Source organism: Globicephala melas, chromosome 20, assembly GCF_963455315.2.
Source record: "Globicephala melas chromosome 20, mGloMel1.2, whole genome shotgun sequence".
NCBI classification, from domain to species: Eukaryota; Metazoa; Chordata; class Mammalia; order Artiodactyla; family Delphinidae; genus Globicephala; species Globicephala melas.
In genome coordinates, this window is record NC_083333.1 from 6,522,638 (window position 1) to 6,549,685 (window position 27,048).

The 27,048-nt window shown below is 54.8% G+C and overlaps 1 protein-coding gene across 4 annotated transcripts in view; it reads left to right on the top strand.

The window, feature by feature from the left end:
* The window catches only part of ABR (ABR activator of RhoGEF and GTPase), a 178,160-nt gene that overhangs the window by 82,475 nt on the left and 68,637 nt on the right, over positions 1 to 27,048 (top strand). For 3 of the 4 annotated variants that reach the window (XM_030861900.2, XM_060290974.1, XM_030861901.2), the window contains exons 2-3: positions 3,211 to 3,395; positions 23,792 to 23,890. In XM_030861900.2, coding sequence (XP_030717760.2) covers positions 3,211 to 3,395; positions 23,792 to 23,890 — 284 coding nt within the window. Of the gene's footprint in view, positions 1 to 3,210; positions 3,396 to 15,186; positions 15,633 to 23,791; positions 23,891 to 27,048 lie in introns of those variants that run through there. The other variant, XM_030861902.3, reaches the window with a different exon arrangement.

The following is a 27,048-nucleotide window of genomic DNA, read 5'->3' on the forward strand; positions in this document are numbered from 1 at the left end:
CTTAAATAACATAGGCATTTTTCTTCTGTCATGTAAAAGAAGTCCAGAGGTAGACATTCCTGGGGTGGTATGTTGGCTCACTGTGCCGTCACGGGCCCAAGCTCCTAGCTTTGTGCTCAGCGATATTCAGCACTGGGTTCTATCCTCAAGGTCCCCTCATGGCTCAGTATGGCTGCTGGAGCTCCAGCTCTCCTATCTGCTTTCCAAACTGGCAACAGAAGGAGGAAGCATGGAGAGAGGGGAAAAATACCTTCCAGTGAAAACAATCTCAGCAACTTTCTTCAAAGTTCCACACATATCCACTCAACATCTCATTGGCCAGAACTTCATCACATGGCCCACACCACTAGGAAAAGTAGCCTTTTAGCTAGCCACGGAGCACACTGCCACTCCAAAGATAGTGAGATTTCTGTTACTAGGAGGGGAAATGGATATTGGCTGTCAGCAGCCTCCTCTGCCTTTTCTCTTTTGACACCTGCTGGCCAAGCCATGGTCCACTCAGCCTTCCTGTCTGTGGACCTGCACAGACTGAAGGCTGTGCTTGGCAGATTTCCACCCTCCTGAGTCCCCAGGGCTCCTGCTTTCTCAAAGGGTTGTTTCTCTGTCTTTTGTATCCCTTTTCCTGGTAGGATTCTCCGGGGTCTCTGGCTGGCTTCCTGGGCTGTCAGGGTCTCCTGGAGGTTGGAATGAAAGGGACAGTATCCAGGAACATCTGCAGAGAGCTCTGCGGGCACTCTCCTCCACGCCCGGGCACCCCGCTGTTGTGGCTGGCAGCCCTCTCTCCCCTCCTTGGTCAGCCTCCCCAGACGAGGGCTGTAGAAGGAGATTTCCCTAGAAGATTAGTGAGATTCAGAGGGGGAAAGATGGCATTTGGAGACAGACTTGGATTCAGATCCTTTCTGTGCAAATCTCTCTGAGACTCAGTGACTCTGCCTGTGAACTGGGGATCGTGAGAGCAGCCTCTCCGATGTGGCTAGGTTGAGATGTGGGGTCCAGGGGCACCACTCTGATAAGGATGAATTGGGCACACATGGTGGAAGGCTGCCAGAGGCCTTCCCACCCTGCTGTGACCCAGGCAGCTGCAGACTGTGCGGCAGAGTCAAGCCTCACCACTTTCCCTGTGGTCCCTTCTCCCCTTGCCCTTGGGAAATATCCTGAGAGTGAAGGCTCTGGTCCTGTGACCCCTGGGAATTGGTCAGTGTCCAGGAGAATCAGCGGGGCCTGCTGGAATCTGAACGGATGGCCAGGCCAGGGTTCATCAGAGTTCACATCCCCCGCTTGACTCTAGGCACCAACAGGGCAGCCTGGAGCCTCCTGGAGGAAAGACCGCAGGTTAACGTGGTGTTTCGTTCCCTCCTCGTGCTTCTCCAAAGTGAGTAGGTCTCACCAAACAGCCGGGCTCCCTCGCAGTGCCAGACTCGGGCAGCCCGGATGCTGTGGTTCCTCTTCCTCCCTCCCAGGATCACTGGGGGCACTAGAGGGCCACGCACTGTAGGAGTTCTGAGCTGGGACGCCAGGGGGGACACTGTGGAGGAAGTGATATCTGAGCAGATGATGGGACAGACCCAGCCAGGGGTGGAGGTGGGGGAGGGTCCCTCACACAGCTGTAGGAGAGACCCCCACTGGGGGGGTGGAAATAGCAGAGTCGGCTTACCCCCACCTGCTCCTGAGACAGAAGCCCTGTGTCCTCCCGGCAGTGGGTCTTGTTTCCCGGGTGCCTGGCACACACACGTCCCAGTGTCTGGATGGCTAGGTCCTGTGGTTCTTCACGTGCACGCCTGTCCTGGGGAAAAAAATAATAGCTCACGTCCCTGACAGCTTAATGGGCCGTCAGCACAGGACTGGAGAGGAAGTCGGCAGGAACAGGTGCAGCGAGGCTGGGGGACGCTCTCGGCTGCCAAAGGGGCAGATTGGACTGAGTGTGGCCGTGGCCGGGCGCCCTGGTGACCCGTTGACACCATTCTCAGGCTGCCGGCGGCCCCGGGGGCTGGTGTGTTGTGACAGGAGGAGGAGCCAGGGCCCCCGCTGAGAACTTGGCTCAGGCCTCAGACCTGAGAGGGACGGTGCATTCCTCTGCCCATTCACTCACTCCACACACGTTCCCAAGAACCTGACCCACGTGGGCCGTGGCTGCTGGGCACACAGCGATGGCTGTCACCCAGTTCCCGCGCCAGGTGCTCAGGGACGAATGGACAGGATCACTGGGGGCACTAGAGGGCCATGCACTGTAGGAGTTCTGAGCTGGGACGCTGGGGGCGGGGTGGGGGGGGGACACTGTGGAGGAGGTGATATCTGAGCAGATGATGGGACAGACCCAGCCAGGGGTGGAGGTGGGGGAGGGTCCCTCACACAGCTGTAGGAGAGACCCGCACTGGTGGGGTGTGATGAGGGCCTTTCTGAGATGCTGCCTTGTGCCCCCATGGACCCGGCCTGCTGTCCAGGAAGGGGGTGTCTGGGTGGGGGCTCTGGCCCCTGAGTGGTGCTGGCAGAGCCGATGGGGTTGACGGCAGCTTGACTTCCCTGTGGCTGTTTCTTCCCTCCTTTTCCCAAGGAATCCTACATTGAAATTACAGAAATAAGTGCCGGCTTTCGAGAAGTCTGCTGTGCAACCGCATGCCTGCCAGGCCCGGCCGCCTTCTCGCCCATGCTCTGCCAGCCTTGGGCTCTGACCTTTGCGGAGCCTTGTTCGAGGGGTGAGGGCTCCCTCGGGTGCCGTTCCTCAGCCCCCACCCCGAACCCTGCTCTGCCCCCCGATCCAGGGATGGGGCTCAGTGTACAAATGGTACCCAAAGAGGAGGGGCTCAGGAAGTGACATCGCTCGGCCCGCCCGCACCTCCTTATTCCCTATAAAAAGCAAAATGGTGACTCAGAGAGGAGAGTTGGAAGCGTCCTGCTGCCTGCTACCACTGTTAATTTTTAGACTTGGAATTAGGCAGGAGGCAAAGGAAACAGCAGCTCGAAATACGCGACTGACATGCTATTAAGCCGGTGGCAATAGCGGAGGCGCTCCCGGTCGACTCCCAGCGGCGCCTGAACCGCAGCGCCTGGTGCCTGCTGGCGCTCCGGGCCGCGCAGCCCTGCCCGGGCTGGGCGTGGATGGTGCGGCCCGGGGCATGGCAGCTGGGGACCGCCGCCGGCGCCCACTGCGCTACCAGTCCCTGGCAGCCCTCGTGGAGGACTCTCAGTGGCCTTTCTTGTTCCTTGTCTCAGACTTCAGCTACGGGGCAGACGACTACGACGGAGAGGGGAATGAAGAGCAGAAGGGGCCCCCGGAGGGCTCGGAGACCATGCCGTACATCGATGAGTCGCCCACCATGTCGCCCCAGCTCAGTACCCGGAACCAGGGTGGCGGGGACAGCATCTCCCCCACCCCACCTGAGGGGCTGGCACCTGGGGTAGGTACACCTGCTTTTCCTTCTGGGTTTGGGAAGAGGGGGCTTTGGGGGAGGGGGGGCAGGCAGGCATGGGTGTCGTGGGCCAGGCTCTGCTTGGAGCGCTACTGGGGTGCAGGACTCGGGAAATTTGGGCTTGCTCTTGGTGCTCCTGGACCTCTCAGATTAGCCCCCGCCCCCCGCCTGCTGGTCTCTCTGCCACTGCTGCACCTACCCCTGCCTCTTCTACCAGCCATCTGCTCCCCCTGCCTCCTGGACACCTCACTTGCTCTTTCAGCTTTCTCTCTCAGTTCTTCTCTAGCAGGATGGGACCTTGTGGGAGGGAACAGGCTCTCCGCTCTGGGCCCGGGCTGGGCAGTGGCTGCATATGTGAGTTGTGGGCTATAAACGCACAGGTCCCAGCTCAGCAAACCAAGGCTGGCCTCGGCGCGGCAGTGGGGGGAGTGAGCAGCTCCTGTAGCATTCCCTGAGGACCCAGGGCCCCGTCCAGCCCTCCTCTGTTGACTCTGGAAGGGAATGAGCCGTAATGGTGTCCACCTCTCCTCTTGTCCACCGATGAGAGCTCTGCTCCAAAGAGAAGCATTTTACAAGCAATATTGAGGATGTGCTCCGAGACAGGCGGAGGGATAGAGATGCGAGGAGGTTTGCAATCCTTGTAATTAATGCTGTTCCTGGGCCCAGAGACCAGCTCTGTCCGTGCTCAGCTTGTGCGAGTGTGTCTGAGACACAAGAGCAAGTGAGACAGAGGGATTCCTGGGGGCTATTTTTCAGAAATTGGGAAGAATCAAATTTCTTCTTGGGCGGGGGGTGGGGGGGTGGCTTGGATTGCTTGGTCCTGCTTGGTAGGGGGCGTGTCCAGGTGTGTTTTGTAGGGGGGGGTCCCCTTTCTTCCCTCTATTACCCTCGAGGAGCAGTCACTGAGTTGCTGCGAGATACTTGTTTCTCTCCTGCAGGGCCCAGCACACACCCACTCCAGCCAGGGGACTGCCTGGACCCTACCATTTCTTGCGAACCCCCTGCTTCCTTCCCTCCCAGCCTCCTCGGCCACCCTCCACCCCTGCGTAGAGCTCTCACCCCCTCTTCACACAGCCGGGTGGCTGTTATAGCCTTTGGCAACAAGGGCCTTGGCAACCAGCTTCCCACTTGGGGGAAGCCACATTGTTGCCATGGCAACAGAAGCCTAGGCAGAGCTTACCAGCTGCCAGGCAGTGCAAGTTTGGGAAGGGATGGTGGGGGCAGGTGGGAGGTGGAAGTGATGGGCAAGGGCATCGATCAGGTTCAGGCCCCCCACAGCTGACGTTCTGGGGTATTGTCCTGTCGTCCTAAGGAAGGGTGGCAGGTGAGAGACAGCCATCTTGGACCTGCGGGGCAGGATTCTTGCTACTGATGGAGGAGAGGGTGCTCTGGGACCTGAACTGACTCTAACCAGGGGAAGCAAAGTGACAGCTCTCGCTTCCCGTCTCTGCCTTTAGGTCTCTGACCACAACAGGGCTTAGAGACATGCCCCTCCCATCCCGGAGACTCAGCTATTACCCCTGTGAGCTGGTGCGGAAAGAGTCACTGTAGGACTCAACACAGCGCCAGGAATCCTGGCTGAGAGTTGAGAACGTGTGGCCAGACTAGAGCCACTTGCTGAAGAGAAAAGCCATTTACTTCCCTTTCTCCTCTGCCTTCCTGTCCTGTCTCCTTCCCTCATCACATGACCACCTTGCTGGAGCGCTTTTTGTCCATCGACTTTTAGGTTCCCTGGTGGAAGGTACTCAGGTGCTTTCTCTAGTGAAACGGGTCACAGGCATAACAGGGAGATGCCCCCACCTGGAGCTCTGAGGCTTCGGGGCAGGGACTTCCTTTACCACGATGCTGCCCATTTTGCTTGGTGACTCCCAAGGGAAGAGCTTGGTTTGAGGACTTTGAAATCCAAGAGATGCTACAGTGACAACTGGCCAAAGTGCTTGCGAAGCCCAGGATTAATTTTTGCACCATTGTCTAGAAATTATACAAGGTAGGGGTGGGGAGCATTAATCCAACTTGGGGATCCTAGCAAAGATTCCAGCCCAGTGTACCCGCTGCCTGCCTACCTTCCCTCCTGAGTTGCATTTCTGCCCTCTCTGCTGTGTCACTGGCCCCATCTAGTGGACTCAGCAAGTATTGCTGTGTACGTTGGGGTGCTGGAGAGAGTTGACACACCTCTTCCGGAGTACTTGAGGGCTGTTTCAGTTTTTTTTTTTAAAAAAAAAAGGAAAGAAAAAGAAAGCCAAGGTTTCTGCTGCTTGGCTCTGCTCATTTGACCAGGCAGGTCCCCTCCCTGCCAGGCTTCCTGTTGGGGCGTTGGGAACCAAGGGGACTTTTGGACCAAATCAGATGATTGTTCTAGATATTCAGATATCTACCCTCTGGCAGCCGGACATTCCACACGCAAATGTGCATCCAACTTGTTCCTGGAAGCCCAAGGTTTGGTCTTTATATTAGGGTTCTCCAGAGAAACAAGAGACCCGGGAGAACGGACAGTATAGTTAGTTCCAGTCTGAGTCCAAAGGCTGGAGAATCAGGAGAGTTGATGGTGTAAGCTCTAGTCCGTATTGAGTCCAAAGGCAGGAGAAGACCTATGTCCCAGCTCAAAGACAGGCAGAGAGAGTGAATTCTCCCTTATTTAGCCTTTTTGTTCTATCCAGACCTTCAACTGATGAGATGAGGCCCACCCACATTGGGAAGGCAACCTGCTTTACTCAGTCAACTGATTCAAGTGTTAATCTCATCCAGAAACACCCTCACAGACACACCCAGAATAATGTGTGGCCAAACGTCTAGGTATCTGTGGCCCCGTCAGGTTGATGCATAAAACTAGCCCTCACGGTCTTACTCTCCCAGCAGCTCAGAGAATGGAAGGGACGTGAGCTCTGCATAGATGAACATGTTCTGCTCTCTAGCTGTGGGACTCTGGATCAGTGTCATAGCCCCTCTGAGCCTCAGTTTCCTCATCTCTAAATAGGACTAATCACCTGAAGGGTTGTTGAGAGGATGGACTGGGATAGCTCAGGTGAGGCCTGCAGCGCTGGGCCTGGCTCACTGTGGGTCCTCAGTCCTTGGCACCCAGGGCCCACGAGACTCTTCTCACCAGCCATTAGAGGGGTGGGGAGCCCAGAGCACTGCGAGGACCTGGTCTAATGAAATATTTGCTGGACAGCAACTGAATCTGCTTTTGCAACCTCCTTTCTGGGGTCAGATCTGTCCTCCCAGGTGTGGTAGCCCAGATGAAACTGGGTCTCCGGTGTTGCAGGACAAATGCTCTTCACTCCCCAGAACGCCCTGCAGCCTCACTCTGCCCTCACCTTAGATGTGCCCCAGTGTGCAGCCCAGCGAGGTATCAGGGTGAAAGCTGAAGCCCCGCCCTGCAGACCCTCACTCTCCCCAAGCCCAGGCTGAGTACAGCTCCCTCTGGTGGCTCAGTTCAGCAGAGAGGGCCTGCTTTCACCCTGGGAAGGACGGGCGGGACTCTGCATCTCACTGACAAGCAGGGCACATGTTCCCCTGCCAGGACCGTGGTCATTCAGAAAAGCGTGTGCCCCACAAGCCATGGACTCCTCTGACTCCCCTCTCGGGAGGCACCGTGAAAAGGGGCCACAAGGCAGAGAGAAGATCTGGTTGTTGTCTCAGTGCCACCACTTCCTAGCTGTGTGACCTGAGGGATTTCACTCATCTGAGCTCCAGTTCGCTCATCTGTAAAGTGAAGATACTGAGAATTTCCTCCCTCCTGACCTCACACAGCTCTTGGGAGGCTTCTATGAGATGCTGCCAGTAAAGTCTGTACATGTTAGTACTGCACTAACTGCTGAATTGAGGAGTTTAGACTCCAGACGGCAGGATAATTTAAAGATAGGTGGGGGAGAGTTGAGATGATCGCCGTTGTCATCCTCATCTTCCCCCCTCCCCCGCACAACCCCCCCTTCCTCACAGCTACTTAGACTCACCTTGAGCCTTTTACATGGGGAGCCAGAGATATACTTAAACTTGGTCTTTCTTTTATTCTTTTTTTTGGCCGTGCCTGCATGTGGGATCTTAGTTCCCTGACTGGGGATTGAACCCGTGCCCGTTGCATTGGAAGAGCAGAGTCTTAACCACTGGACTGTCAGGAAATCCCTAAACTTGGGTCTTTCTGACGCTGGAGTCTGTGTGGTGCTCCCAGGTCCCCTCAGATACCACCTCCCTTGTGAAGGTTTTCCAGCCCATGGCTGAGCCCTCCCCTGTCTGGGGACCATGCACAGTTACTTGTGGGGCACGTCTGCCCTGCGAGATCCAGAGCCCTGATCCCCGATCATCTCCGGGACCCGCATCAGCCGCTCCCGGGCACCTAGGAGTATTCACCCGGCGTTTATGGAATTGAATCAAGTAGCACTGGGTTGGCCAGGGAGCAGGGAGGCAGGGCAGATACAGTCTCAGGGGATGAAGCTAGGATGAACTGCTGCCCCCTCTTCCCTTCCTGGTCCCTTCTGAAGCCTTGGGGTTTGGGATCTGAGGTGCAGGACGAGGAGGTCGCTTCTAGGTGAAAGGAGAAGCCACGTGGCAAGCCGGGAACATCTGAGGTGGTGTCCCGGTCTGCTCTCTTTGGACGACGTTCGAGGCCTGGGCTGGGTGGGTTGGCGGCTGCCCTTTATCTTTACGCCTCCCAGGAGTTTCCAGATGCAGGTAAAACCAGAGACATCTCTCCTCAGGTTGCCGACCTCCTGCCTCAGCAGCCTTGCTCCCCATTGCCCCCTTTCTGGATCTTGGTCCCCACTCCAAAGAGGAGGAGCTTGCCTGGCTCCCACTACGTGCCAGGTGCTTCATCACCACCTATCCCTGCAACCACTGGGAGAGCCCCCCATTTTGTAGATGAAGGAGCTATGGCTCAGGGGGTTCCTTGGCTTGTGTGAGTTGAGGGGGATGTGAATAGGAAGTAGGGAGACAGTGCCCTGGTTGTGGTCCTCAGCCCCTCCATGGCTGGTGCTCCCTGGCATTTCTGGCTCATCGCCCCCCTTTCACACATGGCTGGGATCTGGGCTTCCCTGACTGACCACACGCAGCCGACCTGGAGCATCCCCTACTGCTCACAGCCTGCCTGGGATCTCCCTCTCCCTGCTACTGTGCTGTGTGTTTCACATCAGCCAGTAAGGCGACTTCCAAAGCAACATGTATTCGGTGAAGGTTTGCTCATCTCCTGCAGGTCCCGGGGACAGTGGATAGGAGAGTGAGCCAGACCCATTCTCTGTCCTTGAGGTTCGGGAGTCTTTGGGGGTGGGGCAGGGAGGCCAACCGACCCGCCTAATCGCACCAAGAGGTGTGAAATTGCCCCTGAGAACGCCTTCAGTTTGAGACGTTTGGCCACACAGGTGAGCCGCCAGGGGGCAGAGGCTGGATGTCCCCCTGGGCTCTGGGTTCTGCCAGGGTGCAGAAGGGCAGGGAGCATCCCAGCAGCAGGCTGGCTCTTACCCACGGACTCTCTTTTCCATCCTCCTCACCTAGTTCCTCCGCTAGTGGGTGCTAGCACTTTCTTCCCACGATGATGCTCTGATGATGCCCTTGTGGACCTTCCTCCCACAGGGTTATGGGCTGGTTGCTTCTGTCTGAAAAGCCACACAGCCCCCCTCCTGCCTATGTGGCAGAAAGAAGAAGAGAGAGAAGAGAAACGCTTCCATAGCGCTTACTAAATGCCAGGCACTGTTGTAGCACTTTATAAATACTAACTCATTTAGTCCTCACCACACCTTGGGAAGCAGGCACCGTTACTGCCCCATTTTACAGATGTGAAAACTAAGGTGCAAAGAGGTGACATAACCCACCTGAGGTCCCACAGCGGGTCAGTGGTGGGTGCTCACCACCGCTGTTCTCTGCCACCTCTCCAAAACAGGAACCTCAGTGCCCTTGCCTTATGTCTTTCTGGTTCTGTGATTTTGGATAACCTGTAGAGTCTTGGTCCCCTCAGCTGTAAATAAGGATAAATACCTCCTATCTGGAAGGGCTGCTGGGAGGACCGAGTGACACAGTGCCCCTGGCACTGGCCCCTGGGGTCAGTTCTCATTGGCCCAGGGTCTGCTGAGCTCCAGAAAGTCTGGAGGTGGGACTTGAGCTCCTACCAAGGAAGTTGGAAGGGCCAGGGATAGGCAGAGAGGAGGGAGAGGGGGCTCCAAGGCAGGTCAAGGCCTGGAGGTGAGAATGCACCTGGCCCTTTCATGGGACAGCAAACAGCAGAAGTTGTTGTCAACCGTTTGATCAGTTGAGTCATCAGCAAGGGCCCCACTGCCCTTGTTAGGGCTGACTTGGTGGCTTCCTGCTGGGTACAGAGTGAGCAGTGTTTTAGAAACAGTAATCTGATGTCAGCAGGAGGGATGCACTGAAACACTGTCTGGTCACTCCCTGTAAAATTCTTCAATGCCTGCCCGTAGCAATGCTGTCAAGGCCGCGCCTGACCTGACCACTCGACCTCTGCCTACCTCTGCAGGCTCATTACAACCTCCCAGCTAGACTGTGAGCTCTGCCACGGAGCTTTGTCACTTTTGTACCAAAATGTTTGCTCACTGCAAACTGTAGTGCCTAGAACTGCGCCTGGCACATAAGAGATGCCTAGTAAGTATTGGTTGAATGGATGAAGACTTGCCACCCAGACTGAACTCATTTCATTATGCCTCATGCTATCCTGTCTGCCCCTGAGTCCCCCTGGCATGGCTAATCCCTGTTCATTTTCAGGTAGAAGTTTTTTTTGTTTTGTTTTGTTTTGTTTTTTGCGGTACGCGGGCCTCTCACTGTTGTGGCCTCTCCCATTGCGGAGCACAGGCTCCGGACGCGCAGGCTCAGCGGCCATGGCTCACGGGCCCAGCCGCTCTGCGGCATGTGGGATCTTCCCGGACCGGGGCACGAACCCGTGTCCCCTGCATTGGCAGGCGGACTCTCAACCACTGCGCCACCAGGGAAGCCCCAGGTAGGAGTTTTAATGTCACCTCCTCTGGAGAACCTTCTGTGACTCTCTACTTGCCCAATTATAGCACTTACCACACTTCTTTTTTAAATTTCTTTATTTTTCCTGATTACATCACTGAAAATTCTAACTTTACAGAAACATATAATATGGAAAGTGAAAGTCTTCTTAAGTCTCATCCTACAGAGAGAATGTCTGTTAAGAGACATCTTCTTTTTCCATGTGAGATAGTACATATATATATATATACACATATATGTAAAAAGTACATTTTTCTCTGTGTATATATTATATATATATACTTTTTAAAAAAGTGGGATCATACTATTAATACTGTTATGCAATTTTCTCTGGTTATTTAATAAGTCTTGGACATCTTGCATATCAGTAATTAAAGACCAACTCATTCTCCTTCATGACTGTATGCAGTGTTTCTTTTAATGGTTGTACCATAATTCCCTTAGCCAGTCCTCTTCTGTTAGACATTTGGGCTGTTTCCAGTCTTTCACTGGTGTAACCATCATTGCAGTGAACATCTTTGTACAAAGATCTTTGAGTCCTTGTAGAAATGTTTTTGCAGAAAAATTCCTTAACGTGGAGGTGCTGAGTCAGAGGGTGAGAACACATGAAATCACAATAGCTTTTTCCACGTTATTCTTTCTGGAAGAGTTGTACCTTAGCCCCAGAGTTCTGAGATCGTGCCCTTCCCCTGGCCCTGCCTTGGCTCACGGTGGTCAGTCTGTCCCCGAGACCATCAGCCCCCACGGAGGTAGAGACAAAGCGTCCCACTTGTGGCTGTGTCCTGGATGCTAGCACAGCACCTGGTGCATGGTGGGCAATGAATAGATACTTGTTGATTGAGTGGGTAAGGGAATGAGGGGATGGAGAATGAGTGTGAGAGAAGGCTGTTGGGTTTGGGGAGAGTAAACTGTTGGTGGCGTGGAAAGCGTGGATTTGGTGGGTGTCTGAAATCTCAGTCCGTGCCCCTTGTTCGTGGGGGAGTGGTTCCCGCCCACTTCTCCAGGTTCACCACCTGCCCCTTTTCTGTCCTCCAGCTGTGCTTCCTGGGGTTCCTTACAAAACATTTTCCTCCCTTTGCCTGGAAATGCTTCCCCTTTTTAAGATGCTGCTCAGAAGCCACGCCTCTGTGGAGCTTTACCTCTCAGGCAGGGTTAGTGCCTTTGTCCTGTGTCCCCACTGTGTTGACCAGTGAGAACACTGCCTCATTTGTTTATATGTCCTTCACCCCCTGTGGGTTGAGAGCATTCTAATGGCAAGGCCTGTGTCTCCCAGGTCTGTGTATTTGTAATGCCAGGCCTTCTCTGGGTTGAATGAACAGATAGGTGGACAGGCAAGATCAGAAGTCAAAGTGGAATATTATTGCGGTTATGTAGGTGTGAGATTCTACAAACCTTGGTTGGGGTGGCGGCTTTGGAAAAGGAAGAGAAGGAAGAACCAAGGGGACTTGGTGAAAGGGACGTGGGGCCCGAGGGAAGGAAGAGTCACAAGATGGCGGCCCCGCCAACAGAAGTGGAGAAGCCAGAAGGGGAGGCCGGTTTAGGGAGGGGGAAGGGTCGTTTGGTCTGGAGATGTGGAGCTGAGGGGCTGCTCATGGGACAAGTGAGGAGAACCAGCTGACAGCACAGATGTCACACTGCAGCAGAGCAAGATGTTGGAGCTGCAGATGGTGATGGGCAGCCGTTGGCCTAGCAGTGAGAAGGGATGAGTTCTCCAAGGATAGAGAGCAGAGGGCTGCGGCCTGGTCCGAAGGGGCGACTCCACACGTACAGGAGGCAGGAAGAAGAAGGGCCAGCCGGAACCAGAGCGATCAGAGGCAGCATCAGCACGGCCACAGAAGCTGAGGGATTTAAGAGCAGCCAGACTGCAGAGGCTGAGGAGCAGAGAAGGCGGCCTCTGACTTTGGAATAAGGCCGTTTAGAGGCCTTTGGAGCAGCTGCTTCTCTGGAGAGGAGGGTCCGGAGCCAGGCCAAAGCAGGCAGAGTTGTAGAGGACGCAGGGAGGAAGCTCGTGTCCAGGGCATTGGTAGGGGAAAGGGAGGAAGCACCATTGGGACTTGTGAGTCACTTCCCTCCAGGGGCAGAACTGAGTGGAGTCTGTGTGCCCAGTGGAGATGGAAGGGCATTCAAATTACTCACTGGAATTTCCAGCCAACCCGGGTGGGGTGGAGTGGAGATGCCTTGGATGTTCAGGGAGCAGCTTCTGAGAGCTTTCAGAGTTTGGAAGAAGTGGGTGTCGACACTGCCGTGCTAGGTAGGGGCATGGGGAGTGGAGACAGGGGTACTCTCGGAGACTCCTGAGGGCCCCTCATGTTCCTTTGGGTGGGGGAAGGGACACTGTGCCGGGGGGGGGGGCGTCCCTTGGGCTGTTAGGCCCTTCTCCCATTACACCTGCTTGTCCGACCGGAGCGGGCAGCCCATGCCGTGCACTCGGAGCCTGCAGGATGGGAGACAGACTGGCACAGAGCCCCGGGCTGGCACACTTGTGCCCTGGGGAATGCCAGGCCTGGTTTTTCCCAAGCGCTGGGAACAGCCTCACCCGCCCAAACCAAATGAGGAATTGTGGCTGAGAGGGCCCTTCAGATCTACGCCAGCTGTTTATAACCCAGCCCAGGCGGGGACAGGGAAGAACCAGGGATGAGGGAGAGGGCGGGTGTGGGGTGGGCTGTGCCGCTGGGGAGCCCCGTCAGCCCTGAGGCCCCAGAGAACCTACGCCAAATCCCTCGGTCTGCATTTCAGCTATGGTGACAGGGAGAAACCTTTTACTGGTGAGGACAGCTCTAACAGAATGGCAGGAGCCCCACCCAGAGCTCAGAACCTCCACAGACTTTTTTGGGGGAGTTGGGATAAGGAACCATGTCCATTCCTCTCCTTTTTCCCTCCTCGCTCTTCCTCAACCCTCCACCCAGCTTGGAGGATCAGTCAAGGGCCCTGTTCTCAGCTGAGATGCCCAGTGGGAAGGAGAGGTGACGACCCCAGGTGGGCCTAGGATGGCGCGCCGTTAACCCCCCCTTTGGAATGCATTTCCAAACGAGCTCCAAAGAGCTGGACTCTTCCCCCTGTGGCCATACAGTTGCCACCTGACAGGGGATGTGCCGTGTGTATAAGGAGGCCGGTGGTAGACACACGAGGCATTAATGGACAACTCAGACACTGTATCATTAAGAACCACACTGGCTGGTCTGGCAACTGTGTACTGGGAGAGACACTTGTGAGGTAGAAGCATCAGGAAGATTTTGAGGAAATCCCTGACTAGAGACATGGTTTGGGGGCTGGTGGGAGATTGAGGGGATTGGCGTGAGTGGGGCTGGAGCTTCAGGGCTCATTACTCAGAATCCGGAGTTTTCACTTGATCTGTCCGGCTGGTGGCACGTATTATACAGGTTTATAAAGATAAGTAGTGGGCTGGTCGTGTGTGAAGCTGAATTTGATTCCAAGATGCCAGGTCCAGTGATGAAATGGGACAGAGGTGATATTCAAGGAACAACCCCCCCCCACACACACACCCCTCCCAACCTTCCCTCAAAGAAACACAACCAACTGCAAGAAGGCAGCAACCTTGTCTGTGGGCTTGATTCAGTGCACAGATGTGTTTCATTGAGACTGCATCATGTTTTGTTTTTTAAATATAATTTATCTGCCATCATTTTTAAGTTGAGAGCTATCACCTAACAATCCGGATTCCAGCTTCTCTTGAACAATCCAAGATGGGGCAACCTTGAGCCTGCACTGCCCCTGGCAGCCAGCAGCTGGAGCTGAGTGACAGTTTCTTCAGTTCACCTGGTCCCTACCTGGCTCATTTCACTAACTAATCTTACCTGCACCCTCTTGGGTGCTGGAGTTGGCAACCTTTGCCCTAGGTGTTGTGAAAGAGCTTTTCCCAGCTGCTGCCCTTAAACTCCACCCCCATGAGAGTAGATGGATTACATCTCTGGATGGGGCTAGGGGACCAGAGTTTAGCTTCTGTAACCATGGAAGAAGCCAGGGGAAGCAGGCTGGGGGTGGGCAGGGCTGGCGTGCTCCTGGTCCTGGGTTAAGTGTACCCTCCCCTGTGGGGCTGGTTCTACTGGGCCCAGGCCCCTCTTGAGGGAGAAGAGCTCTGAGGAGGTGTGGTGTTGCTAATCTGTGAGTAGGAGGTGTGGCACCTCCGGCTGCCCGAGGCGGCCCAGCTGCAGCCCCTGGCTGGCACTTGTGCTTTCGTGGCGAGGCAGGTCAGGCCTCCTTTGCACAAAGCCTTGTTCCCTCAGCCACGGTGGCGATGTAAAGAAACTATGGTTTCTCACCAGGGCTTGGCCTCCCTTCCTCAAAGGTGTCAGAGCCTGAGGCGGAAATGAGAAGGGGCTCGTAGGCATCCCAAGGTGACACCGAGGTTGGCCCGGGGGCCCGCGAGGCTGTGCGGGCAGCTGCTCGTCCGCTCCGCCCCCGCCTGCCCGCGGGGCCGGTGAGGGGCTGTAAATAAAGCCTGTCTCTGGGAAGCGGACCTCCCCCTGCGCCCGGCCCGGCTGCGGCCTCGTCGCCCCTCCTCCGCGCTCCCGAAGCCTCCGCCAGCCGGCTGGCCCGGCGACCGCAGAGAGGGAACGGCTCCACCTCACCCGTCGAGTCGTGCATTTCCTGTGTCTTGAGAGCGAACGCGAACCTCCGCGTCCAGGAGGGCGGGATCTGTGGGGCCGGCGGCGGCGGCGGCGGCGGCGGCGGCGGGGCGCCCGGCCGGGCTGGGAGCGGCGGCAGGGAGCGGGGCCCCGCCTGCCTGGAGAGCCGGCGCGCACGGCAGGAAGGGCCGCGGCGGCCGGCAGGGGCGCGCGGGCTCCGGTGACAGCCCTGGAATCGCGGCGGCGGCAGCGGCGGCGGAGCTCCCCGCGAGAGGCGGCCGGGGCCGCACGGACGCCCCGCTTCCCCTTTCTCCGGGAGGACCCGGAGCCGGCGGGCGGGAGAAGGCTCATAATGGAGCCTTTCATCGGCAGCCGGTGGCCGGGCGCCAGGACGGACTCCGGGGAGGCCCGCGTGCTGGTTTAGGCCTGCCCTGCACGCTCTTCCCGTCCCCGCCTGCCGGCCTCGCTCCTGGGCGCCGGCGGCCACGGCTGCCGCTGCCGCTGCTGCTGGGACCCTGCTTCCTGTTTGCCCTCCGCGGCTCCCGCTGCCATGGAAGAGGAAGAGGAGGCGATAGGCTTTTTGGACAAGGTCCTGGAGGATGAAGATGTGTTTCTCCTGGAGGAGTGCGAGCTGGGAACCCCGACCAGCCCCGGCTCAGGGTCCCCATTCTTGGTGGCTGTGAAGGTGGGAATGTGACACGCCCTGGATGCTTGTCGGGGGAGGGGGCAGGGCTCGCAGCTCTGACTGCCGAAGTCTGTGCGGCAGAAATGGCTGATTTGTGCACAAACCTTGTGGCCGAGTGGAAGCACCTCAGCCTGAGAGGGGCTGGCGCCTGCCTGCCAAGGGATGCAAGGGGCTGTGCTCTGGGCACAGCTGTTCCTGGGGGAGAGGCGCAGTGCCCGCCGCCTCCCCCTGGACCAGTTGTCCTCAGGGGGAGTGGCTGCTGGCTTTCCCCAGGCCAGTTGTGCAGAGGGCTTTCTCTGGCAGTGACATGAGTCCCCTGGTGGGCACGCCAGTGGTGTCAGCCTGCTGCCCCAGAGGGGCTGGTCGACGTGAAACTAGGAGGCCGTAATTCCTTGTTTCCATGGCAGCAGTGGGATAAGTGCACTTGTGAAGTTCAGGCCAAGGGAGCCACTCTCTTCCAAGCAAGTGGAATCTGGTGAATCTGGGCTAGGGCATGAGAGCATTTGGAGAGATCGAGAGCCAGAGGTCCCTGAACTTCCTTGAAGGGAAAGAATTGGATCAGCCGAAGAGGGGTGGTAACAGCTGGCTTGGAGGCAGGAGCCAGGTGGCTAGGCACTTTACCCAAGGTGGGCATAGGCAGGAAGCATCTGCTGGACCCCAGCCCACCGACTCTGGGGCTGTCTCGGCAGCAATGCCTCTGTTTAATCAGAGAAGTTGCCTCGAAGGTAGAGCAGGAGGGGAGTGGTTGCCTCAATCCCCTTCTCTTCACGCCCCCCCACCCCGCCCCCCCACCCCGCCCCAGGGGCCGGGATTCCACTTGAAAGTGCACCAGTGCTGTCTAAGGCATGCGCACCACACCGTCCTTCCTTTCTTTCACCTCTAACCTCAGTGTTTTGCTCATCTCCTCTCTGTTCTGTGGCTTGAAGGGAGGGCCAGTGAGAACGTATGGCAGGGAGTTCACAGACTGCAAGCCAGGCTGCCTAACAGAGCGCCCATCTTGTGGGGCCCGAGCCTGTCTGCCCTGGCAGCACTGCACCCCAGAGGGCATGGTGCACGGAGCATTGCTCTGGGCAGGAGGCTGTCGCTGAGCCTCTCTGGGCCTCTTTGTCCCTCCTGTAAGATGGGGATCACTGCCCTGCTCCACCCGTGCTACAGTGTGGGTCAGAGGAGGAGCTAATGGAGGTAAAAATAGACTGCAGACCCACGGGTAGATGGCTGATGTGTGGAAGGGGCGGAGCAGTCGCTGTAGGCCTGGGTGTGGGGCAGAGAGGAGCCGTAACGGGAGGCTGGCAGTGGCTGGCGCCCCAGCCCTGGTTTTCTCATCTGGTGCTACCTCTGCACACTGGGGTAAGTCACATCTCTCACTGGGCCCCCAGGGCCTTGCCCTTAGGGTCTGCCCAGCCATCCCAGGAACAGGATGGGGAAAAGTCTGTTTATGAGGCAAGAGCACCTGCTGGGAGCTTAGTAGTAGTAGTGTGTAGGGTGGGACCTCTGTGGGTTCCTAACGGCCCTTCTCTGAGACACCCTCCCCAGCACAGATGGGGTTCCACTCATATGCTGCCTTACGGGTCCTCCCTTACTCTGGACCTCTAGTCTGGCTTATACCGGGCTAGCCCCTGTTTCATTCTGTTTGGAACTCTAGACGTGTGCCTCTCTCCTCCAGGGCAGGGCCCTCTTGTTTTCATTGTGAACGCTGCACGGTGCTTGGTGTGTGGCTGGTGTCCAGTGGATTGGTGGAATGAGTGAGGCTCCATGGGGCCCACACAGGGCGTACCATGTCCCTGGCCTTATTCCATCTCAGAGGTGTTCTAAGGAGGAAGCACACGGATACCAAAGGGGCTTGGGTGTACATCACACCTGAAAATGCTGTTCCTCCCAGAGCCCTGTGAGCGCCAAGATGGAGTCTTCCTCTCTGCCTCGCCGCCTCAGTGTTCCCGGACCTGTCTCCAGCACTGGGGGGAGGACCCCTTTCCTGAGTGTTGGGGGATTCCAAGCCCCCTGTCCCAGCCTGAACACGTCTAGGATGCCCTTCTCCTCTACCAGGCTTGGCCATCTATAGAGGGAGAAGACGAACAGAAAGCTCATTGATTCATTCAACAAACACTGTCAGGTTGTGTTCTATTCAAAGCAGGCTGCCTGGGGGAGGAGACAGGTGAACAGGTCCTTTCTCAAAAAGAGTTCACAGTTCAGGGTAAGGGGGCAAGTTCCCAGATAATAGGAACATAATGAGAAAGTAGGCAGGGCCATGAGAAGGGTTCTGATAAAAGGGTACTAAATTCAGAGGAGGAGGGACCACTTCTCGTTGAGTCAGGGCTGGACTGGGCGCATGTGTGTGCACGTGTGCGTGTGCATGTGCCCATGTGCATGTGTGAGGTCAGGGCTCATTTCTGGAGGGTGTGCTCCTGTCCTGTGCTGTGGACTGGGCATACTCCTGCCTGGTAGACTCTTCTTGGCGGCTGGTAGAGATCCAAGGCAGTTCTCTCTTTGCTATTACTTTGCTTCAGGAGTACTTAACCTTACACAGTAGTCGTGTTCCTGAGCACATGTCCAAAGGCCAGTCCTATAAATCAATCCTGTTTTCAGTGTGATTTCCGAGATGCTTCGTCTTCCTGGGGGACAGATGCGAAGATGGCAGCGGTTTTCTCCAGAGCTGGAGCTGGAGCTTGCTATGTGTTTCAACCCACACTCCCCTTTGAGGAGTTAATGGTCTATAAACGGATAATAACGTGAATACTGATAGCAGCATCACCTCCCCTCTGTAAAGCGTTGTGTACGTCCCCCAGATCTTTCATAGGATTCTATTTAAAGGTACCTAGGGCTGATAGGGGCCTTGCTATATAAAGAACTCATTTGTCAGGAATTTTGAAATCCTTTTGTAATGCAGATTAACCCTTCAGGTTAATTCTGTGCCGATTTTTAATGGATTATCTGAACAACCTGTGTTTCTTTTTCACTTGTCCAGGTCTCCGCTCCCTCCACGTGCAGTGATGGCCATGCCTGTGTCCCCCACTTAGGTTTTTTTCCCGAAGTGTGGGCCACATGTGAGATGGTTTGAGGGATGATTTTAGGTGGCACCTGGATATATATTTTGCACTTTAATAGTTAGGCGTAAATTTTAATGTATCTTAGAAAAAAAATAGGGACTTCACTGGTGGTCCAGTGGTTAAGACTCCGCGCTTCCGCTGCAGGGGGCACGGGTTCCATCCCTGGTCAGGGAGCTAAGATCCCACATGCCGCGTGATGCAACCAAAAATAAAAATAGAAAAGTGACTTGCACATCTTTCCTGTGATTTCAAATATAATGCTTGGGATAAGGCTGTGCTTTTAAGAAGCCAGTTGTTGTGAAGAACAGTATTAAGTAAATAATAGTGCCGGTGGTACGTATGACAGAACTGCAAAGGTGTGGGATGTGAATAGCTGAACTCTGAAAACACTGCTGGACCCCAAGGGACCTGCCTGCAGCTTCAGACAGCAGGGAGCCCAGAATATGGAGATCTGCCCTTTAGGAGGGTCCCCCAGCAGTGCCCGCCCCACGACCCCCCCCCCCCCACTCTCTATTCTGCTGAGGAATTAGCTGAAAGAGACCTCCCTGGTGCCTAGGGCTGGCGAGAGGAGAGAATGGCTGGAGTTGAGTCCCTGCATCGACTCAACTCAGGGAGGGGCCAGCTGTCCTGAGGCTGAGGCTGATACTTGGCATGGACGTAGCGCCTAGACCCAGTGGCATCTGCTCTGACCAGACCCCCCCATCCACGGGGTGCTCCTCGCAAACTGGTGTGGCCCATGGACTGAATTCTACTGTCTGTGGAGCTGCTTGGCCTAAGGCTCTGAATTGCAAGTGGCCCTGCTTGTTCAGCCCACGTTGTTGTCCTGGAGGAGGTCAAGGCTCCTGGAGAGAGTCTTGACTTGGCCTGGAACCAAACCTTTGGAGACTTTATTTAGCCCCGACTGTAGAAGACCAGGCCGGGCCAGAGCCAGCTAAGCCTTACTTGCAGATACTGTCCCTACCAGAGTGACTTGACCTCTTGGATTTGGGGCCTCAGGCTGACACTTTCAGCCCAGCAGATTATGTAAAATACTGGGCATGAACGAGCCCCCCGTGGCTGCTGCATTTCGTAAGCTCCACTTGGGGAGGAAGTGGGGACAGTGTCACTCAGATGGCAGCTTCCTTGTGCTGCAGGACTGGCAAGCAGCGTGGCACGGGCTCTGGGGGCCCTGAACTCCAGAAAACCCCTCCCTGGAGATTCTGGGTGTGTGGGCACCTCTGCAGGGCTCTTTGGGGGCAGAGACTGTCTCCTTCACTTGTCTTCCCAGTGCCGGGCACATGGTGGGGAATGAGTGAATGGATGTCGAGCCCTGGTGTTTTATGGGATGATAATAGCTCCAGGAGGATTGAAGAAACAATTGTGAATTTCCAGATATTCCAAGCCAGGGACAGGTGGGGTCTGAGGAAAGTGAAGATGGACGAGGTTTTGGGTGGTGACTGACAGCAGGCCACCCGTTGGTAAAATGCACAGAATTTAATTTCACATCCTTTCCCATCACCTCCACCCCCACGCCAGCCAAAATGTCAGGGCGAATGTGGCCCGGAGTGGGGACTCTTGGGGGTGACTACTTACTGCCTTCTGGGGGGTTCTTTCAAGATTGGACTCTGAGGTTGGAGTCTCACGAGGAGCGGGTCCTGCTGCAGTGGGCCGTCACGGGGCCTGACACAAGGGTCTGTGCTCATGCCAGGGCGGGTGAAGGCTTGGTGGGGCTGTGAGTCACCCCGTCTTCACCCTGGTCCTGGTCCAGCCAGCTCTACATTTAAGCTCACGTTGTGCTTAAGTGACTTCCTTGAGAGGGTGTTTGCCAGGCCCTCAGGCAAATCCCCAGCTGGCAGGGAACGGGAAGGGAATGGGGCACAGGAGGGGAGCGCTGGCCCCCAACGTGGAGGGCGAGTTCCCATTTGTCAGGCTGGGGAGGCAGCAGGTCTGACCTCGACCTCCACTCCCACCTCCAGGGCTGCGAGCCCTGCTCCAAGCTCCGGTCTCATTCCTTGGAGGGGGTGCTGCCTGCCTGCGATGCCCACAGCTCTGGGCAGCTGGCATTTTCCACTCTCTGTGCCTCAGAGGGATAATGATAACACCTTCTAGACTGTGGGATTCCAGTGAGTTAATCCACGGAAAGTGCTTAGAACAGTGCCTGGTACTTGTGAAACCATCAATAAATAACCATTGTCTCTCCCTAAAGCTTGGCATCCATACTGGTCTCCTAATGCCGCCGGAAACAAATTACCACACATTTAGTGGCTTAAAACAACACAGATTTATTCTCTTACAAGTCTCAAGGGTCAACAGGGCTGCATTCCTTCTGGAAGCTCTAGGGGAGAGACCCTGTTTCCTTGCCTTTTCCAGCTTCTAGAGGCCCCCTGCATTCCTTGGCTCCTGGCCGCATCCTTTGTCTTCAAAGCCAGCAGTGTAGCATCTTTCAGTCTTGCACTCAATCTCTCCCCGTCCCCTTCCGCCTCTCCCTCTCCTTCTGCGGGCTCATAGCCTTTTCTCTTGCCTGCCTCTCACAAGGACCTTTGTGATTACATAGGGTCCACCTGATCATTCATTCCCAGGATAATCTCCCCACCTAAAAATCCTTAACTTAATCAATTTGCAAAGTCCCTTTTGCCGCATAAGGTGACATAGTCACAGGTTTTGTGGATTAGGAGGTGGACATCTTTGGCAGGACCTTGTTCTTCTATCACAGGATCAGATTACATTTCAGAGACTGGGAGAGGCAGCCTCCAGCACAAATTGCTAACTAGTTTGCAGATGGAAGGTCAAGGGTTAAGTCCTTCACCTGGGGAAAGGGCAGGAAAGCCTGTGAGAACATGCTGGGGTGGCCATGCAGCAGGGGGAAAGCAGCTCTCCTTCGGACGTAGGAGATTTCTGGTAGCTTCAGACACTCTCCCAGCTTATGCTAAGGGTGTGCATTTGATGCCCAGAGAGGGATCTGTTTGAGATTCCAGTTAAGCATCCAAAGCTTGAGAAAGGAACAGGAGAGTGAGGAAATCATCAGAGCAGTGGATGAGACGAGAATTTGGTGTTCGAAGACCTTCAGGGGAATCCCAGCTCTGCCACTTTCTGGCTGTGTGGTTCTGAGCTAGTCTCCTCCCTCTTTGAAATCTTATTTGCTTGTTTCCATTCTTATAATGGAAAAATATAGTACCTCCCTCAGGGAGGTATTTGAGAGAGGAATGAAGCTAAATGAGAGAGTGGAAAGGACTTACAAGGCGCAGGTGCCCACATGTTCGGGGCATCACGTGGTGCTGGGCTTTAGGGGTGTCCAGAGGGGTGTGACACAGGTGCTTCAAAGACCCTACAGAATCACCGGGCAGGTAACAAGACAGGGCGCGCGTCAGGTGCTGCGGCGGTGCCACAGATTCTGACACGAGGGCTGACCCTGCAGGCCAGAGGCTTCAGCTGTGTCTTCAGGAGAGAAGACCCCATGTGGGAGAAGGCATTTTAGGCAGCAGGGATGGCGAGAACCAGAGTTCAGAGGCTGGAACATTCCTGGCATGTTGGAAAGGCAGAGATCTGATGGCTGTTGGGGAGATTGGACAAGTAGGGAGAGGCACTAGGAGCCATTGCAGGTGTTTAAGGAGAGGATATGCTGAACCCGCATCACACTTTGTAGTCATATATTTATATTCACTCGGCTTTTGTGTTTTTTTGTTTGTTTTTTAACATCTTTATTGGAGTATAATTGCTTTACAATGGTGTGTTAGTTTCTGCTGTATAACAAAGTGAATCAGCTATACATATATGTAAATCCCCATATCTCCTCCCTCTCACGTCTCCCTCCCACCCTCCCTATCCCACCCCTCTAGGTGGTCACAAAGCACCAAGCTGATCTCCCTGTGCTATGTGGCTTCCGCTTTTGTTTTTTAACGTCTTTCTTTCCCACTAGATTATAAGCCACATGAGCACAGGGGCTATTGAACGCTTGTTTCCCGTTGTATCTACAGGGTCTGGTGGGCATTTGTTGAATGAATAAATAAATGAGTGAAGAACCTACTTGAGTCCCCCAGTAATCACATTTTGCAGCATTGAGTCTTTGACAAGCCTCAGGTGTAGGGTGGCGTTCTGGGAAGGTTCATCTGGCTCTGGTGAGTGGAGCGGAGGCAGGAGAGAGCGGCACTTGGAATCCAGTGGGGAGTGGGATGCTGTGGGTCTCTACCACAGCAGAGGAGAGGGTGGCGCAGAGGGAAGAATCCTTGCAAGAGATGAGCAAGGACACTTTGAAGAGCTTGGGGACTCAGTGTGGCAGAGGAGGGGGAGAGAGGAGGAAGAGGGGGCCAGGAATGACTTGGGGATCTTAGGTGACAAGAAGAATTTTACGTCTTTTCACTCAGGGAAAGTTTTCAAGCACTTTCTGTGTGCGGGGCACTGTGCTAGTTGGTGGCCACTCAAGGCTAAATGGGGTATGATCTCCACCGTAGAGGAGAAGGAATTCTGGAGGAAGGAGGAGGCCTGTTGGCGTCTGTGCCTTACACAGTCAGGAAATGCTGGCGGGGCTCGGGGGGTACAAGGGGTAAAGTTGATGGCCCACAGCCAGCACCTTCCATTGTGGGACTGAACCCCCAGGGACAGGAAGATATAGTCAGAGGTGTAGCTGGAAGGCCGCTCGGCCGGGGTTCCCATGCCCGCTTCCATCCCATCCTCTCTATCCCTACTCCTCTCTGTTTACACATCACTTCCCCGGAGCACCTCCTCTGGCCCCTGCTGTGCCCTCCACGTGACCATGCCCTGCCTCAGTCATGACTCTGATTTCCCTTCTTAACTGTCTGTATCCCACCACCCCCACCCCCATTAAACTGCTCCCACACATGGGGTCAGGTTCTTTTTTATCTTGCTCACTATTATAAGGTTGAATAGGTGGATGGATACAAATAAGGAAATGTGGGGGAAAAAAAGGATGGGAGAGAATTAAAGCAAGACATTAGCAGTAGGAGTAAGGGTGATTGTTTTTCCTTTTATATTTCTGTATTTTACAAATTTTCTGTAATAAGTATTTGGCTTTTATCCCCTGCAAAAGTGTGAAAGAAGAGAAAACAGGCAAGAAAACAGGCAGCTCAGGGTTTTGGTCTCCTTGCTCATGAGCTGTTGGCTTTTGACCTGCTTTTACAGGTGGAAGCAGGGAAAGGCCTGGAGATGAGGAAGCTGGTTCTCTCAGGGTTCCTGGCCAGCGAGGAGATCTATATTAACCAGCTGGAAGCTCTGTTGCTGGTGAGTATATACTCTGGGGCCTTTGTGCTCTAAAACTGCTTTTGGAGTTGGAGAGGGAGGGGGACCTGGACCAGTCCTTCCCAGGGGCGGGGTCTGTGGTACTACTCTGCCTATGGCTTGGCAGCCAAGGTCACTGAAAAGGCCTCTCAGCCCCGGTTCTCCATTACCTGCCCTGGGAAAGGTAGAAGAAGAAGCACCACCTGGTTGGGGGTGGCAGACACTCCATCATCCCTGACTACAGTGCAGGCATTACTAATGGATCACAGTTCTCTGTCCAGGTGGGGTCTTAGCCTCCGACTCCGGCTGGTACTCTGGGCAAATCTCAACAAGTCAGTCACGTGGAGACCTCTTTGTCATCCCTAGTCCCGTTCCTTCCTTCTCCCTGGAGTAGTTAACCGTTCGCCCCATCCTGAGGCCCTCTGGCCGGAAATGTGTTGAAGGGCTGTCTGTGTGGTTCTGAGAAGCTCTGAGGCATTAGACAGGCTGCCGCCCTCTGTGAATGTGCCTTAGTTTCGTCTCCAAGACGGAGGTGTTGTTGTGAGAATCGGACTGAGAGGGGAATAATACAATGTTTTCAAAAGGCAAAAGTAACCACACAGACATAAGATGTTTTTGCCTCTGAAGAAAGTGCATATGAGATGCGTCTGGATACTTACTGTGCAGAGTGATTGTGGCATGTGAAGTCCTCTTCCTTGGGTGTTGCGCAGTCTGACACATCAGCTGGTATCAGAAAAAGGAGGGATCAGAAAGGTAGATGGAAATCAGTAGATAGTCGTTCTTACAAGAATTGTAAGATACGCGTTTATGTACTTGCTGAGATGTGAGGTACTGTCACCCGGTGTCCCAGGGACTTGGCATTTATTACCCCAGGAGTAACTATTGAGATGAGTAGCTGCTTTGTAACATGCTGGGATGAGTCGGTGGTCGATCTCACTGGGAGTTTGTTGGTCTGCACAGTCATTTTTTCAAGGGAGGAACAGTTTGGCAGGTCCATAAGGACTCGGGTCTGGGGCCAGAGCTAGGGCAAGACTTGACGCTGCCATTAATAGTAGACTTATTGCCCCTGTCTTTCAAACTGTGCAACTTAACCATTAGTGGGTAATGTAATCAGTGTAGTGGGGTGAACCAGCATTTTAAAACCAACGAGAAAGAAAATGTTGGCCTGCATCCCGTGTAGTAAGAATAAGTACTATTTCATGCAACTTTTGGCTTGTGTGGATATGTGTATGTACGTACTGGGCCACATGCTTTCTTACATGCGTTGTCGGTTTTAAAAACCACTGGTGGGACTTTCCAGGTGGTCCAGCGGCCAAGACTTTGCACTTCCAATGCAAGGAACAAGGGTTCAATCCCTGGTTGGGAAACTATGATCCCACATGCTGCGCGGCGCAGCCAATAAATAAATAAATAAGTAAATAAATAAATACGTAAGTAAGTAATTAAAAAAAAAAAAAAACCGGCTTTGGGCAAGCCATGGGTAACCTTCTTGAGCCTCAGTTTCCTCATCTGAAGATGAAAACAAGGCCATTACCTTCTCTCTCTCCTTCATGGGGTTGAGAAAATCAGGTGATCCTTTTGGGGACCTAGTACAGTGCCAGGTACTTAGACACCGAAATATTATCCGAAGGAAGGAGGACAGACAGACGAAATACACCTTACAAACTATGAATTGCTGTGCCCAGACACAGGGGCGTAGTTGTCATTACTTAAAGGATGCATATTTGAAAGAAGTTCAGAGGAACCAGACTGCCTGGCTTTGAATCCCTGCTCAACTGCTTACTAGCTACAGACCTTCAGCAGATTAATGAACCTTTGTGCCTCATTTTGTCCACCAGCAAACCGGGTATGCTAATGTTAGTACTCTCTTCATGGGGCCGTTGTGACGGGTAAGTGAGTTTGCAGGGGAAGCTCTTAGAGCCTGAGTGTGAGTGGGTTCTAATTTTTCCTCCTGTTCTGGGAAAGAGCGCAGGTTAGAGCTTGTTTGTTTCTATCAACCCAGCGGTTCCCTGAAGGAAGGGGAGGTACATGTTCCCATCAGAAGCATGCCCCTCTTAGATTACAGCTCGTTCTAATCTGTCACTGGGCCTAATTTGAGTCCCATTTGTCTGGGTAAAGATAACAGATTTAGGGGCCAAAACACTCCCTACCTGCCTGCCTTTCTAACAGCTCACGCTCTCAAGGTAAAAACTGGGAGGCTGAGGCTGCCAGTCCTGGGGTGTGACCCAGGGTAGGTCCCTCCTCTTCCCCCCAGCTTGTTCATCCTGGCTTGGTTCTTTCTGGAGCAGAGGCAAGAGCTAGGGAGGGACGGGCCAGGAGGCCTGGTCTGCACCTGGAGGCCCCTCCGGAAGAGGGGGCAGGACCCTCCACGGCCACAGTCTCAGATGATAAGCCTCAGAGATGAGGAATCAAGCCCTCCTCTCTCTCCTGGAGCTGGGGGCCCTTCCCAGCTACCCAGGAGCTAAGCCCTTTGCTCTTTGGGGTGATCTGACAAAGGCGTTCAGAGAAGAAAACCTGTCTTCCCCAGCTCCCTCCGCCTCCCACGCCCAGCTCTCCTTGCCACCCTACCCCCATTCCCGCAGCTCTTCTCCTGAGTGTTTGTTCTCAGTTTCACACTTCCTGATACGCAAACAGCTGGTCGTGTGTAGCCTGGACTGTGGACACACAGACGCAGACGGGGAGGCCACACAGGAGGCTCTGTTCCCGCCGCCTGGGTTGCTGGCTGGGCAAGGTTTGGTAACCTTCCAGAACCCTCCAGGTTCCTGATGGGCTCAGATGACAAGGGAAGAGGGTCTGGGAGCTGGGGCTGAGGTGGGGAGTGGAGGAAGGGGGCAGACCAAATGCATGTAATTCTGCAAGTCTCTGCAGGCTGCAGGTGAGCTGGGTGCTCCCTCTGGCCTGCCTTTGCCTTAGCACCTTCCAGCCCTGGGTCCCACCTGGCCCTCCTCTCTTTGGCTCTCCTTCTGGAGTTTGCTTCGCTCCTTATCTGTAAGATAGGTTCAGGACGCTCCTCCCGACCCCTCCACCCCCACCCCCAGCCTGTGGTGATAGTTAACAAAAGTACATGTGGCAGCCTCCAGGCCTCTTGGGATAGGAGGTAGAGGAAGTGGGCCGATTTCTTTCCCTGGTTTCGCAAGTCAAAAGGCAACTTGCTGGGGGAC